The sequence below is a fragment of the Chiloscyllium plagiosum genome, chromosome 22, assembly GCF_004010195.1.
Source record: "Chiloscyllium plagiosum isolate BGI_BamShark_2017 chromosome 22, ASM401019v2, whole genome shotgun sequence".
NCBI lineage: Eukaryota > Metazoa > Chordata > Chondrichthyes > Orectolobiformes > Hemiscylliidae > Chiloscyllium > Chiloscyllium plagiosum.
In genome coordinates this window covers 12,572,668-12,586,483 of record NC_057731.1, presented here as the reverse complement: position 1 = coordinate 12,586,483, position 13,816 = coordinate 12,572,668, and the positions used below count along the sequence as shown (strand labels likewise).

General features: G+C 42.9%; 1 protein-coding gene across 6 annotated transcripts in view; it reads right to left on the bottom strand.

Annotated features, from left to right (window-relative positions):
- The window catches only part of stambpl1 (STAM binding protein-like 1), a 61,743-nt gene that overhangs the window by 23,542 nt on the left and 24,385 nt on the right, over window positions 1-13,816 (bottom strand). For all 6 annotated transcript variants that reach the window (XM_043712409.1, XM_043712414.1, XM_043712413.1 and 3 more), the window contains exons 3-6: window positions 11,710-11,924; window positions 11,041-11,116; window positions 6,687-6,782; window positions 1,884-2,241 (exon numbers count right to left, since the gene is read on the bottom strand). In XM_043712409.1, the coding sequence (XP_043568344.1) occupies window positions 1,884-2,241; window positions 6,687-6,782; window positions 11,041-11,116; window positions 11,710-11,924 (745 nt within the window). The remainder of the gene's footprint in view (window positions 1-1,883; window positions 2,242-6,686; window positions 6,783-11,040; window positions 11,117-11,709; window positions 11,925-13,816) is intronic.

Sequence of the window (13,816 nt, the reverse complement as noted above, 5' to 3'; positions counted from 1 at the left end):
TCCCAGACCTACTGCACTGTTTCCCCTGATCCAAGCCAGAGCCTCAAACCCCTTCCCCTGCTGCAGGCCAGAGCCCCAAATCCTTCCCCTGCTCCAGGCCAGAGCCCCAAACCCTTTCCCCTGCTCCAGGCCAGAGCCCCAAACCCTTTCCCCTGCTCCAGACCTGCCCCGGTTCACCCCTTGCATGGACACATCAACACCACCTTCTTCCACTCTGGTAATAACACCTCCTCCCATTTGCCATGCTTCAGGCCACTCAGCCATCTCCCTCTTATACTCCTGAGATGACTGTCGCTCTCCTATGCTCCGGAACTGACCTCCTTCTGTCCCCAGCCCCTCCTCCCACAACCTGACTTTCTCTCTCTCTAATCACTGATCCTGACACCCTCCCAGGACCTGATGGCTAAGCTTCCGTATCTCACCTGGACCCAATATCTCCCACCCACACCAATCACTCAAACATTGCTTCACATTCTACCTTGCACCCTACTCATCCAATACCTACCCCATTGTACCCTTCCTCCTATCCTTTTGGCACTTTACCCACAGCATCCTGTGCACTGTATCCCCTACTAACTTGGGATTCTAGCCTCTGGCATGTTACTCTCTACCCACAGCATCTTATGCACTTAGCACCTTACTTAGTAGGCAACCTATCCCTGTACCCATCCGACATGCTACACATTTGTCAACCTATGTCAGCAGCTGTCAAAACAGTCATGTTCTGAAACTACCAGCAAATTGCTGTGTAAACGGGGGGGGCTGGTTTGTCCATTCCCCACCATCCTCCACGATAGGAGAATCATCAGAATGAAAGCACACAGTCTGCGTTGAGATTGCAACTGTGCGGAATATCCAATTAGTCAAAGTCACTTCCCTTGAACAAATCAATGCTGGCTCTCATTCATTAACCCATGCCTTTCCAAATCAAAGTTTATTTTCTGACTGACAATGATTTCCAAAATCTTCTGTGATACTAAGTCTTACACTGATTGTTCTGCAGGGTTGTGGCGCATTTTTCTTCCATTTCTTGAAGAATACATTAGCAATCCTCCAGTCCTGTGATAGTACTCCTGTACTACACGCAGATAGTACCCACAGAGAACTGAATAATACAACTTTTGCTCTGCTTTTTCTATCCTTGCTTCTTTTGGAAATCTAGAATGCAGATCATCTGGACCAAATAACTTGCAGATTTCAGCTTAGTAAAGTTTCATTATCTATTAGCTTCCTGACCATTTCTTCTCTCTCCACTTTTACTGTAAGCTTGAAATTATCTGCCACTTTGAAGAGTTGGTCTCCATTAGCCATGTTGATTGAGGGATACATGTCACATGAGGGAGAGGTTTCCTGCTTTCCTTTGAAACAGTGGTATGGGGTCTACAATGTCTAATTGATGGGGCATTTGGGACCCTTAGTTTTTAATCGCATGCAAAAATATTGACTGATGCGTCAGTCTAGTTTATGTACCTAAATATTTGGAGTGAGACTTGAATCCATAAATGTTTGACTCAGAGTGACAGAGCTACCAAAAGAGCCAAGCCGGTGAAAATTAATTAGAATTAAACAAAAGAGTACAATTCCTGAGGTCATACTCCGATCACAATTAACAACCTGACATTTAACAATTAGATTTTACACTTAGGTCGCAAAATTTAAAGATGTCCATAACTAACTGTGTCTTCTTAAATAGATTACATTCATCCTGACATTACAACTAGATGACCTGGTCTGATAGATTATTGTTAGGCAGGGGTACAGAAGCAAGGCAGGTAATGGAGTTCACTTAAAGATCGACCATGATCATTGAACATCAGGACAGATTCAAGGAGATTAATAACCTCATACTGGTCCTATCATCTTCTTATCTGCTAAATACTTACTTGCAGCTGAGCTCTGTGGTTTCAGGGACCTGTCCACTGGAGGGCACCAACCTGGTTGGGCATCGCTTGGCACTTGGCTGGCAGCGTTTACTGCGCGCCATGCAGACATGGTAGGCTCAGTCTGTTCACGTGCTGCTGCAGTGCAGGTTAACATCCCCCCATCACTCTGTTCTGACATTCTCAGCTTCAGCTCTTTCTGTCTCTCCTTCTGAAAATCCTGTTTCTTCAGCTGCTCTTCAAAGAAATGAAACTGTTGCACTTCCAACTGCTGTTGCCGAATCCTGGCCACACGTAATTTTTCTTCCTCAATCAACTTATTATGTAGCTGTTTTCCGGAATCACCATCTTTGGCTTTGCTCTGAGAAAATCAAACAAACATTTGTCCCTTGAAGGTAAAACAATCCATCACAATGAAGACTAAATTTACAATTAGTCTATTAAACAATTGTAAACATAAGATTCTTCTGATCATTTCATCTTCAAACAGGAGGTTTTTAATCTAACATAGGTTACCATCTGCACAGATTGTATGTAGTCAATGATGCTTTAAGAAATATGTGCTTTAAATTCCATTGTCATGACAATAGTAGAGTGAACAGTGGACTTTCACAGAACACATCTCAAAACGGAACAGATTTGAAAATCTGAATAGCACACTGTGTTGTGCCCCTTTAAACGTGTGTTTGGAAAACAGCCAGAAATGCAGGTTAATATTTTGCTTATTAGCCTCACATAGGTAATTCGGTGCCAAGATTAATGTACATGCTCTTCCAATGACTATTTTTAGAAAGGTTAGAGGAAATAGTTCAGTGTAGGGTTTCACCTTTCAAGTGATATTGGGGCTAGAATACAAGGTGGTACTGAATTGTACTTGACCCCGGACACAAAGATGAATTAAGTCATCATCTAGCATTAGATTGGAAAAGGCTCTTTCATCTGGGCTGTTGACAGGCACTTAAACACTTGAGACATGATAGTCTACTGGATTAAGGCACAATCTGATGATTTATTAAGACACAGCCACACAATTTCTTGTCAGAGTTTGCTAAAGTCAGTTATTCAGGTCACAAATTGAAACTCTGGCTTCATTACAATTCAAGAGAGCTCAGTGCCTTGAGCTAATGCAGGGGAGAAATAATCTAGGAATCTTGTTGCTGATCATTATGCTGGCTAGACATTGAGAATGTACAGGTATAGGGCAAGGTTAGATGGTTAGGCTCTGGTATTGTCTGTCACAGGGAGATGAGTGAGTTAGAAAATGGTCAATCAATTCCAGCTCAGACTGGTGGAGTGACAGGCTGCTGCCTGTAAGGATTGCACATGAAATAAGTTTAGGATATCTTTACCCAGATCATTGTCAGTAGCTCCAAGCTAATTGGCACTGTCACTCAGGGAGCTATGCTCTGTGCCTGCCTGCACTAGAATTGGAGCTTGTTTGATGTTCTTACTGAGTATTGGAACAGTTCACTACACTCAGCAAAAAGAAAATGAAAGTAAGTTTCAAATTTGGCTAGTCCATGACAGTGAATACCCTCCGCACAAAATACCCAAATGGTTTCTGGGGTTTAGGGACCCATACATACAGAAAAGTACATTCATCGGGAGAAAGTGATGAATCAACCAATTGTTTTAATTTGGACAATAAAGCATACAATTCTGTTCAGTGTCCTAGTATGAATCTAAACGTAAGTGCATTTGTTACAGTTTTGAGAGGCAATTTTGTTTGGAAATATGTGGATATTTTGACCTTGATTATGTTAATGCCTAAACATTAATTAATTGAAGAGCAAATTGACCAAGCTGTGCTTGCAGCAGGGAGTAGTGGTTAAATATCACTTGGAGAGTAAATCAGTGGCAAAGAATTATAGACCTAGCTGTCTGCTGTTTTTGATCACAGCGCCCTAAAAGGCATACAGAAAGACTTGTTTTTATGTAAAGCCAGTCCCCGGGGCGCGAATGAGTTGCGTCCCAGAGTCCATTCACAAGTCGAGTTGTACGCAAGTGCGAACACAATGTACAACAACATAATGTAGCCGTTCAAAAGTACAGAAAATGTCTGTATGTCGGATCTTTAAAACTGCACCCCATCATAAGGACAAGTGTTCACAAGTCAGACCATCGTAACCCCTTGTAGTACCTTTCACAGTTTCAGAACCATGCACCTTACAGCCAATTTCTGCAGAGAAAGGATTCGAGAACAGCGATAAAATAAATGGCCAGACAATTTGTTTTAAGGGCTGGTAGTGGGTTAATTATTGATTATGACAGTAAGAGAAATTCTCCATAATAGCCAGCAGCAGAAAGCCTCGGTTAGGGTCAATGCTGGGGAACTAACATGTGGGCACACAGTATCAGATTCTCATCCACCCCCTTTCGGAAGGCCTTCAGATTCAGCCACGGTGTAATCTGAACAGTATCTGGTGGTTTTTATGAGATAGGCTTCCCAATGTGGGTCTCCCAAAAAGGTGGCCAGCGACCATAGCCATTTTTCATTTCAGATTTTGCTTAGAGTTGCTGAATGATGGAGCAGACTCATTGGGCTCAATGACCTACTCCACGTCCTATTCTCCATGTTTACATCTTTTTTTTTAAGAATTGCGAAGAGGCTGCCTTGAAATGGAAGCACTTGTATTGTCTGTCAGCTTCAAGAGCCTGCCCATCATTCCTCATTGGATTGGAGCGTGTGTTCTGTGTCTGCCAATTGACCAATCCAGCAAAAACACATGTCACATGACAGCTCCCATCAACCCATATAGTTTCATCAATGTCAGGGCCCAAAATGCGAAATTATAAAAACAGAGAAAACAGGACCTGGAGTAGACCATTCAGCCCATTGAGTCTGCTTTACCATTCAATATGATCTGAGGTAAACGTTACACTACCACTCTCTTCCCATACCCTTTGACAGCTTTAGTGTATAGAAAACTATTGTATTTCTTTAAAATATTCAGTGATTCAGCATTCATAGAATTATTGTGTTAGAGAATTCCACAGGTTCATCCTCCCGGTGAAGAAATTTCTCCACATCTTAGTCCTAAATGGTCTACTCTGCTTTCTTAGACTTTGAACCACGTTCTGGATTGCTCACAGCCAAGAGAAACATCAAACCTGTATCCAAACTGTCAGAATATTATACATTTCAGTGAGACACCCGCCCCACCACCCCCCACCTCAGTCTCACATAGAAATGAACCAACATATTTATTTGTAGGGAATACATTTCCATTCTGACGGAGGGTCACTCAACCCAAAATGTTAACTTCTGATTTCTCTCCACAGATGCTGCCAACTCAACCTGTCTTCATATGACAATCTGCCATTCCAGGAATCGGTCAAGTGGATCTTAGCTGCACTCCCTCCATGACAAGTACATCCTTTCTTAGGTAAGGAAACCAAAACTGCACATAATACTCCAGGTTTCATCAAGACCCAATGCAGCTGTTGGAACTCTTCCTTGTTCCTGGACTCAACATGACCATTTACCCTTCTAACTTGTACTATCTGCATGCTTACTTTCCATGACTGATGTACAATGACACCCAGATCTCTTTAAGTATCAACATCCCTGAAGCCATGACCATTTAGTTAATAAAGTCCCACTTTCTTTTCCCTGCTGAAGTGAATGGTGTCACACGTATCCACATTTTACTGAATCTACCATCCATTTGCCCACTCACTCAACTTATCTCAATTGCCTCAAATCCTCTTTATATCCTCCTCAGCACTCACAATCCCATTAGTTTTGTGTCATCAACAAAGTTGGAAATATTCTGAGCGAAGGTCACTGGACCCAAACATTAACTATAATTTCGCTTCACAGATGCTGCCAGACCTGCTGAACTTTTTTGTATCTGATTTACAGCATCCGCAGTCATTTCAGTTTTTATTTGGAAATATTACATTTGAGCCCCTCATCCAAACTGAGGACATATGCATTTTGAAAAGCTAGGCTCAAGCAGTGATCGCTGCAGTACCCTACTAGCCACTGCCTTCCACTACAAGAAAGACCAATTTAAACATGCTCTATGCTTCATGTCTGCTAATCAATTCTCCATCCATACCAATGCATTATCCCCAATCCCTATACCCACAGGCTGGAGCAGTATGTGGAGAAATAATCCAAAACCCAACTGTTCTGCTAATAAATTAGAATTTATGCTGGCAAAATTCAAAATCAAAATCAACCAATTAAGATGCTCTCTATAAATAGTGACAGGGTAATGTGAGGTCAAAGGTTGGTACGTGGAGGACAGGGGTTGGCACTTGGTTCCTACAGGAGCTACAAAGGGCCAGGGTGGGTACAGGTGCCAAGTTTCAATGAAGGGTGTGGGATGGACATGGGGTTACAGGGGTAGAGGTTGGCATGGAGAGTGCAGGGGGACTTGAGGGTGAGTAGAAAGCATTAGGAGGCAGGAGTAGCATGAGGAATGAGTGTGATGGTGAGACGGTCAGTGGGATTAACCTCTATAAATGTTGAGCACAGCATCACAGCCATTAGTCTGGCTTTTTCCTCGACCCACATCCGCAACGGGCATCCTCTTCAGGATTTTCTGGGTCACTCACCCCAACTTCCTGCCCAGGCCAAACCCATAGCACCAAAGTTCTGGTGGCCATCTTGAATGGGCAGGCTCATGTAGTCAGGAAGTTTCCTGTCGCTGCACACCGACCCAGAAACAAAAACTGGGGCCACAGTTACTTTAAGAGATGGTAGTTAATTTTAATCGAAGTAATAGAATTGGGAAGACTGCTAATGAGTAAACAAACTACAGGGTAGCACAAAGAAAATCAAGTCATTAACTTTACCTGGGCAGATAGATATTCTTGGTATTCAGCACTATATTTGGCAATCAGCTGTGCCTTCAAATCATCTGCTCTTGGAAATGCAACTTCTTTCAATTTCTTGAATTAAAACAGAAATGAATTGGTAATACAGTAAAAAACAATGTAATCCCTCACTACAAACAGAGCCCCAGACATTACCAGGGTCAGCTTGACTGGTCAATGATGCTGCTTATCCAGTAAGGACAAGATCCATTAATTAACAATCATGGCTCATTCTATAGAAGGCCAATCAGCATGGTCCTTCACTGCCAATACGTGTAGAGATTATGTTGATTTGATTGATAGATTAGGTGAATGGGCAGAGTTATGGTAGATGGATTTTAATATAAGCAAGTATGAGGTTATTTATTTTAGGAAAAATCACGATAACATTTTAGAAGGCACAATATATAAACACAATGAATGCTCAATTAGATTTGCAGGTTCAGATGCAAAGGTCTTCAAGATACCACAAACAGATGCAGAAAATAGTCAAGATGGCGAGGGGAATGCTGGCATTCATGTCGAAAGGGCTGGCATACAAGGATGCAGCTGTTACACTACAATTATACAAAACCCTAGTTAGACAGCACTTAGAGTACTGTGAGCAGATCTGGGCACCACACCTTAGAAGAACGCATTGGCCCTGGAGGGAGTTCAAAACAGGTTTACAAGGATGATACCTGAACTTCAGAGGTTAAATTGTATGGGGAGATTAGACAATTTAAGCCTTCTACATTCTAGAGAAAAAATGCCAAGAAGTGATCTAATTGAGGTTTTAAGGATATAAAGACAGAATACATAAAGATGATCAACTTCCACTGGTTGAAGATTCCAGAACTGGGGGTATCGTCTGGGAATTAAGACCAGGCTATTCAGGAGAGATGCTAGAAAGCACTTCAATGCAAAGAGCAGTGGAGATTTGGAACTTTCTTTCACCATTAGCAGTCGACGATAAGTCAATTCTTAAATTTAAATCTGATACAGATGATTTTTATTAAACAAGGGTATCAAGGCATATGAGACCAAGGCAGGCATATGGAGTCAGGTCACAGATCGGCCAAGATCTCATTGAAAGGCACAGCAGGCTGGAGGGGCTGAATGGCCTACTCCTATTCCTGGAACGATCGAGGAGGAGGGGTAACCGATTGGGGGAGGGGGTGTGACCAATCGGGGGGGAGTGGCTGACTGGGAGAGAGGGAGGTGGGGGAGACCGACTGGGGGAGTGGGGTAGTGACCGACCAAGGGGAAAAGGATATGGACTGACTGGGGAAAGGATGCAAGAGCCTGAATACTTAGCTGCAGGTGTCCACTCCAAAAGCTGAAATGATACTCTAGGCTTATAATCTGTTTGGTGTCCATTAAAGATGGTGCCAGGAACTTTGAGACCCCCACTTCCCACCTTAAGGTAATGGTGGGGAAAGCAGGGGAAGGCCCAGCCCCACCACAATCTTCACTCTTCCTCTTAGGCATCGAAATGTAAGGAACTGAGAATGGGGTGATCATGAAAGCAAAGATGGGCCTCCTCAGAGACAAAATGACACTCACTTCCACACCCTCCAGTGAAATAATTAAACTGTGAGACAGAGGATTCTGCCCTGAATGTTTAACAGTGAGAAGGATTGTGAAGCAGTGTTGGTGGTTTGACCTTTTCTTTTAATGTGAGGAGACAACCATAGATAGAGATACATATTTTACAATCACAATTTCACAGCTACGTAATAGAGTAAGATTGAAAATCGGACTTATGAGCTGCTTGAGGCTATGATACAGCATTCCCACTGGCTCCAACATATAGAATTGATTCACTTAATTAAGGGAAAAGGAGAAATATGCAAATTTTCCATCACAAGTGACTCCCTAATAAAGGAAGACTTACATTTCTATAGTCAAAAAGTGTGGTGCTGGAAAAGTGTAGCCAGTCAGGCAGCATCTGAGAAGCAGGAAAGTTGACATTTCGAGCATAAGCTCTTCATGAAGAGCTTTATATCCAATGAATTGCTTTTCAATTGTAGTCACTGTTGCAAAGTCAGAAGCATAGTTGTTGTTCCATGCACCACAAGGTCCCACAAATGACAATGCGATTATGACCAAATAACCTGTTATGGGTGGGAGCTGGAAGACAAATATTGGCCTGGACCCCAGAGGTAAATTGCTAGCTTTTTTTTAAAAACAGGCCCAAGGGATCTTCTACATTGGGCAGGTGAGGCCTTGTTTTAAAGTTCCTTCTGAAAGAAGGCATTTTCAACAATACAGCACTTTCTCAGTAACACACTGGCATCTCAGAATAGACTATGTGTTCAAACTTGAAATCCGTGTGTTCAAAGCCGGTGAAGATGCAGTACTATAGTGATCTTATAATTTCAGTTTTACAGCATTAAATTGCTCCCAACCATAATGTCAAGGTTTGCTTCCTGACCTTAGCTCTGACATTCTGAAGGGTCACCTCAATGGTCACCTCAAGTGCAGGCTAAATGAACCTGCTGTGCCTTGATTAGTAGGTTCTCTGAGTTGGAAAGGGACTGATGCTGATGGGAAATCAATGGACTAGCATAACATGGGCGGCACAGTGGTTAGCACTGCTTCCTCACAGCGCCTGAGACCCGGGTTCAATTCCCGCCTCAGGCGACTAACTGTGTGGAGTTTGCACGTTCTCCCCGTGTCTGTGTGGGTTTCCTCCGGGTGCTCCGGTTTCCTCCCACAGTCCAAAACGATGTGCAGGTCAGGTGAATTGGCCATGCTAAATTGCCCGTAGTGTTAGGTAAGGGGTAAATGTAGGGGTATGGGTGGGTTGCGCTTCGGCGGGTCAGTGTGGACTTGTTGGGCTGAAGGGCCTGTTTCCACACTGTAATGTAATCTAATCTAATCTGTAATGTAATCTAATCTAAAAAAAATGAAAGTAACAAGGAAAATTTGAAGGATATATGAATTCTACCACAACACTTCTTTTGAAGGCGATATGTTAATAAAAGATTAATAACCATATGCATTTATCATTAAATTGATCATCTTTCTACAAGAATTAGATTAGATTAGATTCTCTATAGTGTGGAAACAGGCCCTTCGGCCCAACAAGTCCACACCGCCCCTCCGAAGAGAAACCCACCCAGACCCATTCCCCTAACTAATGCACCTAACACTGAGGGCAATTTAGCATGGCCAACTCACCATGCAATTCACCTCCCACATCTTTGAATCGTGGGAGGAAACCCATGCAAACATGGGGAGAATGTGCAAACTCCACACAGACAGGCAGGAATTGAACCCAGGACCCTGGTGCTGTGAGGCAGCAGTGCTAACCACTGAACAACAGTGCCGATAAATTGCTGGAGATAAAAAGTGATGCAATTTATAAATGACTAACATTATTGTAAACACATTGGGTTATCCCCACCTCCATCCACCTATTGCACTCTTAGCTACCTTCTCCCCAACCCCATCCCCTCCCAATTATCTGTCTCCACCCTGGAGGGCTCCTGCCCAAAACATTGATTTTCCTGCTCCTCAGATGCTGCCTGACCTTCTGTGCTTTTCTAGCACCACTCTAATCTTGAATTTTCATCAAGACAGGTAGCAGGAATTGGGAATTTTCCTGACACAACTCTGCAAAAAGCCCCCACAGCGCTTGATGCATTCATCATTCCAAGAGCTCAGCTAAACATTCATAATGAAATGACCTGGCAAAACAAATGTATGACCATCGGCCTGCTTCTGTTGATGGGGCTGCTAGATGGTCTCGTTCTGAATGCTGAATCAAACTCCAAGAATGACCAATGCATTAAGACCCATAAGGGGCTGTATACATTGTTGCTAAGAGTACTGCTAGCTTGTTTGATTGACAGTTTCATTACATATTAATAACTTGGCCAATATTTAAAGAGCTTTCTAATGCCTGTATGTTTATTTATGTTGAACTGAAGGGTTCTTCAATAAGACGCTCACTGGCTGTGTTCAATTGACAGTTTTATGAGTAGGTGAAAAGAGCAATGTTTTGAAAATAAATGTTGAATGTATGCCTTTGCTTCAAGCTCCTGTTTCCAGATTGGAGTGCACCAAGCACCAAGACTCTTCTGGTGAGCCACCTCTCCTGGAAAACCATCCCAACTCCATCAAAGTTCTGGGGATCTGAAATGCCTAGTCCCAAATGGAGCTGGAAAGGTTGTGAATGCTTCATCATGGTTAGCGCCCTTATCTCGCAGTGGCATAACTTGCCAGGAACAGGAATGGGAGTGGGAATTCGGGACTCAGGCCTCATTCACCATTTTCAGAGCTCTTCCAACACCAATGGAAATTTTGGTTCCTGACAATATTATGAATAAAAAAAAGTTACACTTACTTTCAGAATATCCTGTTTTTCTGGTATTGCACATGTTTGATAATCACGATGCTTTGGTAATTTCTCTACAAACAAACTGCAAAAATATGTTTGTACAGCATTAATGACCATCAGCTTAAAGTAGGTATTTTGATTTGCATGTGCATTAAAATAAAGTCATAAATAAAGTTACTCTCTTCCTTTTAGTTATTTCTTCTCGACTCTTGTACAATCATAGAATCCCTACAGGGGATAAAGGCCATTTAGCCCAGCAAGTCACACTGACTCTCCAACCCAGACCCGGAAAGCCTATTTTGCCACCATAACCCCAGATGTATACTATGGCTAATGCACCTAGCCTGCACATCCCTGGACACTATGGGCAATTTAGCATGGCCAATCTGCCTAATCTGTGGGAGAAAACTGGAGCACCTGGAGGAAGCCCACACAGACATGGGAAGAATGTGCAAACTCCACACAGACACGGGAAGAATGTGCAAACTCCACACAGACACAGGGGGAATGTGCAAACTCCACACAGACAGTCACCCAGGGGTGGAATCAAACCTGGCTCCTTGGAGCTGTGAGGCAACAGTGCTAACCACTGAGCTACCATGCTGCTGTACAATCAGAAAGGCCACAAGCTCTCTTGAAAATTAACACGAAATTCATTAGCGAAATGTTCCTTACGTTATAAACTTGTTGTAAAGGACAAAAGCATTTTCAAGATTTCCTTCTTCCAGGTAAACAGCTGCCATTTGGACCATCTCGACTCCAGACCGGAAATAGCGGCGAGGTGTAATGCACTCACTGATTTCAATGTTGCAACCCATTTTGGTGAGAACCCTCACTCGCTCTTGTGGTGACAAGGTGACATCCGTGTGACTGGGAGTAGCCAGTTTTTTCTGTGGAATCACAAGTTCACTTTGTTAAAAAAATTGAGCTAGAAACAGCCTCAGTGGGTCACATTTCATAAATGACCCAGAAAACCCCTCTCAAATTCCCTTTGAAATCCATAAAAACAAAATACTTTAGTATGTCAATGATGGAATTATGAAAGAAACAGTTCGCTTTAGAAGTTCCAGGCTCAAAATGTTTTTTATATATCTCATAGACATAGAGATGTATAGCAAGGAAACTGACCCTTCGGTCCAACCCGTCCATGCCAACCAGATATCCTAACCCAATCTGGTTCCACCTGCCAGCACCCGGCCCATATCCCTCCAATCCCTTCCTATTCATATACCCATTTCATCCCAATGTCTTTTAAATGTTGCAATTGTACCAGCCTCCACCACTTCCTCTGGCAACTCATTCCATACACGTACCACCCTCTGCGTGAAAAAGATCCCTTAGGTCTCTTTTATACCTTTTCCCTCTCACCCTAAACCTATGCCCTCTAGTTCTGGACACCTCCACCCCAGGGAAAAGACTTTGTCTATGTATCCTATCCATGCCCCTCATGATTTTATAAACCTCTATAAGGTCACCCCTCATATGTGTAGATATCTGAATCAAAAATGAATTTTCACTTATTTCATTTAACTATTGATGAGAGTATTTTACATTAATTTTGCACACCCATTTTTCTCTTTCCTCCACTAACTTCTTGTTGGAATCTGTCCAAACAATTGTTGCCCTTTTGTAGTTTTAGACCATTTTTCTGGGCTTCGACTGACTATTATCTAACAAATCGACAGTTTCTACAATTACAGCACCGTCAATTCCATCCTCACCTACTGTCTTGCCGCTCAGAACCATTGCATCACAGAAATGTTACAATGTACGAGGCCATTCAGCCCACAGTGCCTAGTTCGATTACCTAGAGCCAATCTCATGCCTTTTCCCCACATAACTACACGTATTTCTGCTCAGATAGTCTGCCAATGCCCTCTTGAATGCTCCAATCAAACCTGCCTCCTCCACATTTCCAACAATGCATTCCATTGCAACCTTAACTCCTAACTAATTGCTGTGTGAAAAAGGTCTTTAATACCACCGTTGCCTCATTTGCGCATCAAACGGGACCTGTGTTCTCGTTCTTTTTTCTCTTGCAAGTAGACACAGCTTCTCCCTATTTATTCTGTCAAGCCCACTCATGATTTTGAAAACCCCTATTAAATCTCCTCTTAGCCATCTTCTCACAAGGAGAGCAGTCCCAACATCTTCAATCTAACTTCAATAGCCACTCGGTTTGAAAAATGCACCTGTCACATTCCTGTGGCTGGTGTTTGGAGGGTCATTGCGTGGAACCACTTTAGCTAGAATCTGCATCTTGCCCATTTGGTCACGATGCTGTTAATTCTATCGGAATTAACTACCTATCGGAAATGAAAAGCCTAGCTTTGACCTAGTTAGCCTGTGGCCAAATAAATATCTGATCAGGAGAAGATGGACATCAGCAGACATTGGGCCCAATTTCAATTATAATGGGAAGTAGGACTGAGTCACCAATTCACCCATAAGAAGTAGATTACTATAAATTAAATTTTAAAGATTATATTGAGGCCTTCATTGTAACTGTCAATCTTGGTGAACATGATCTCAACAATTCATGAAACTCAGCAACGTAAAGAATCATAACATCCCTACAGTGCGAAACAGGCCATTCGGCCCATCGGGTCCCCAGCAACTGTCCAAAGAGCAGCCCGCCCAGCCCCACTCCCTCACCCTAGCCCTGTAACCCTGCATTCCCCAAGGCTAACCCACCCAGCCCCATCCCCTCACCCTATCTCTGTAACCTTGCATTCCCCAAGGCTAACCCACCTAGCCCCACCCCCTCACCCTACCCCTGTAA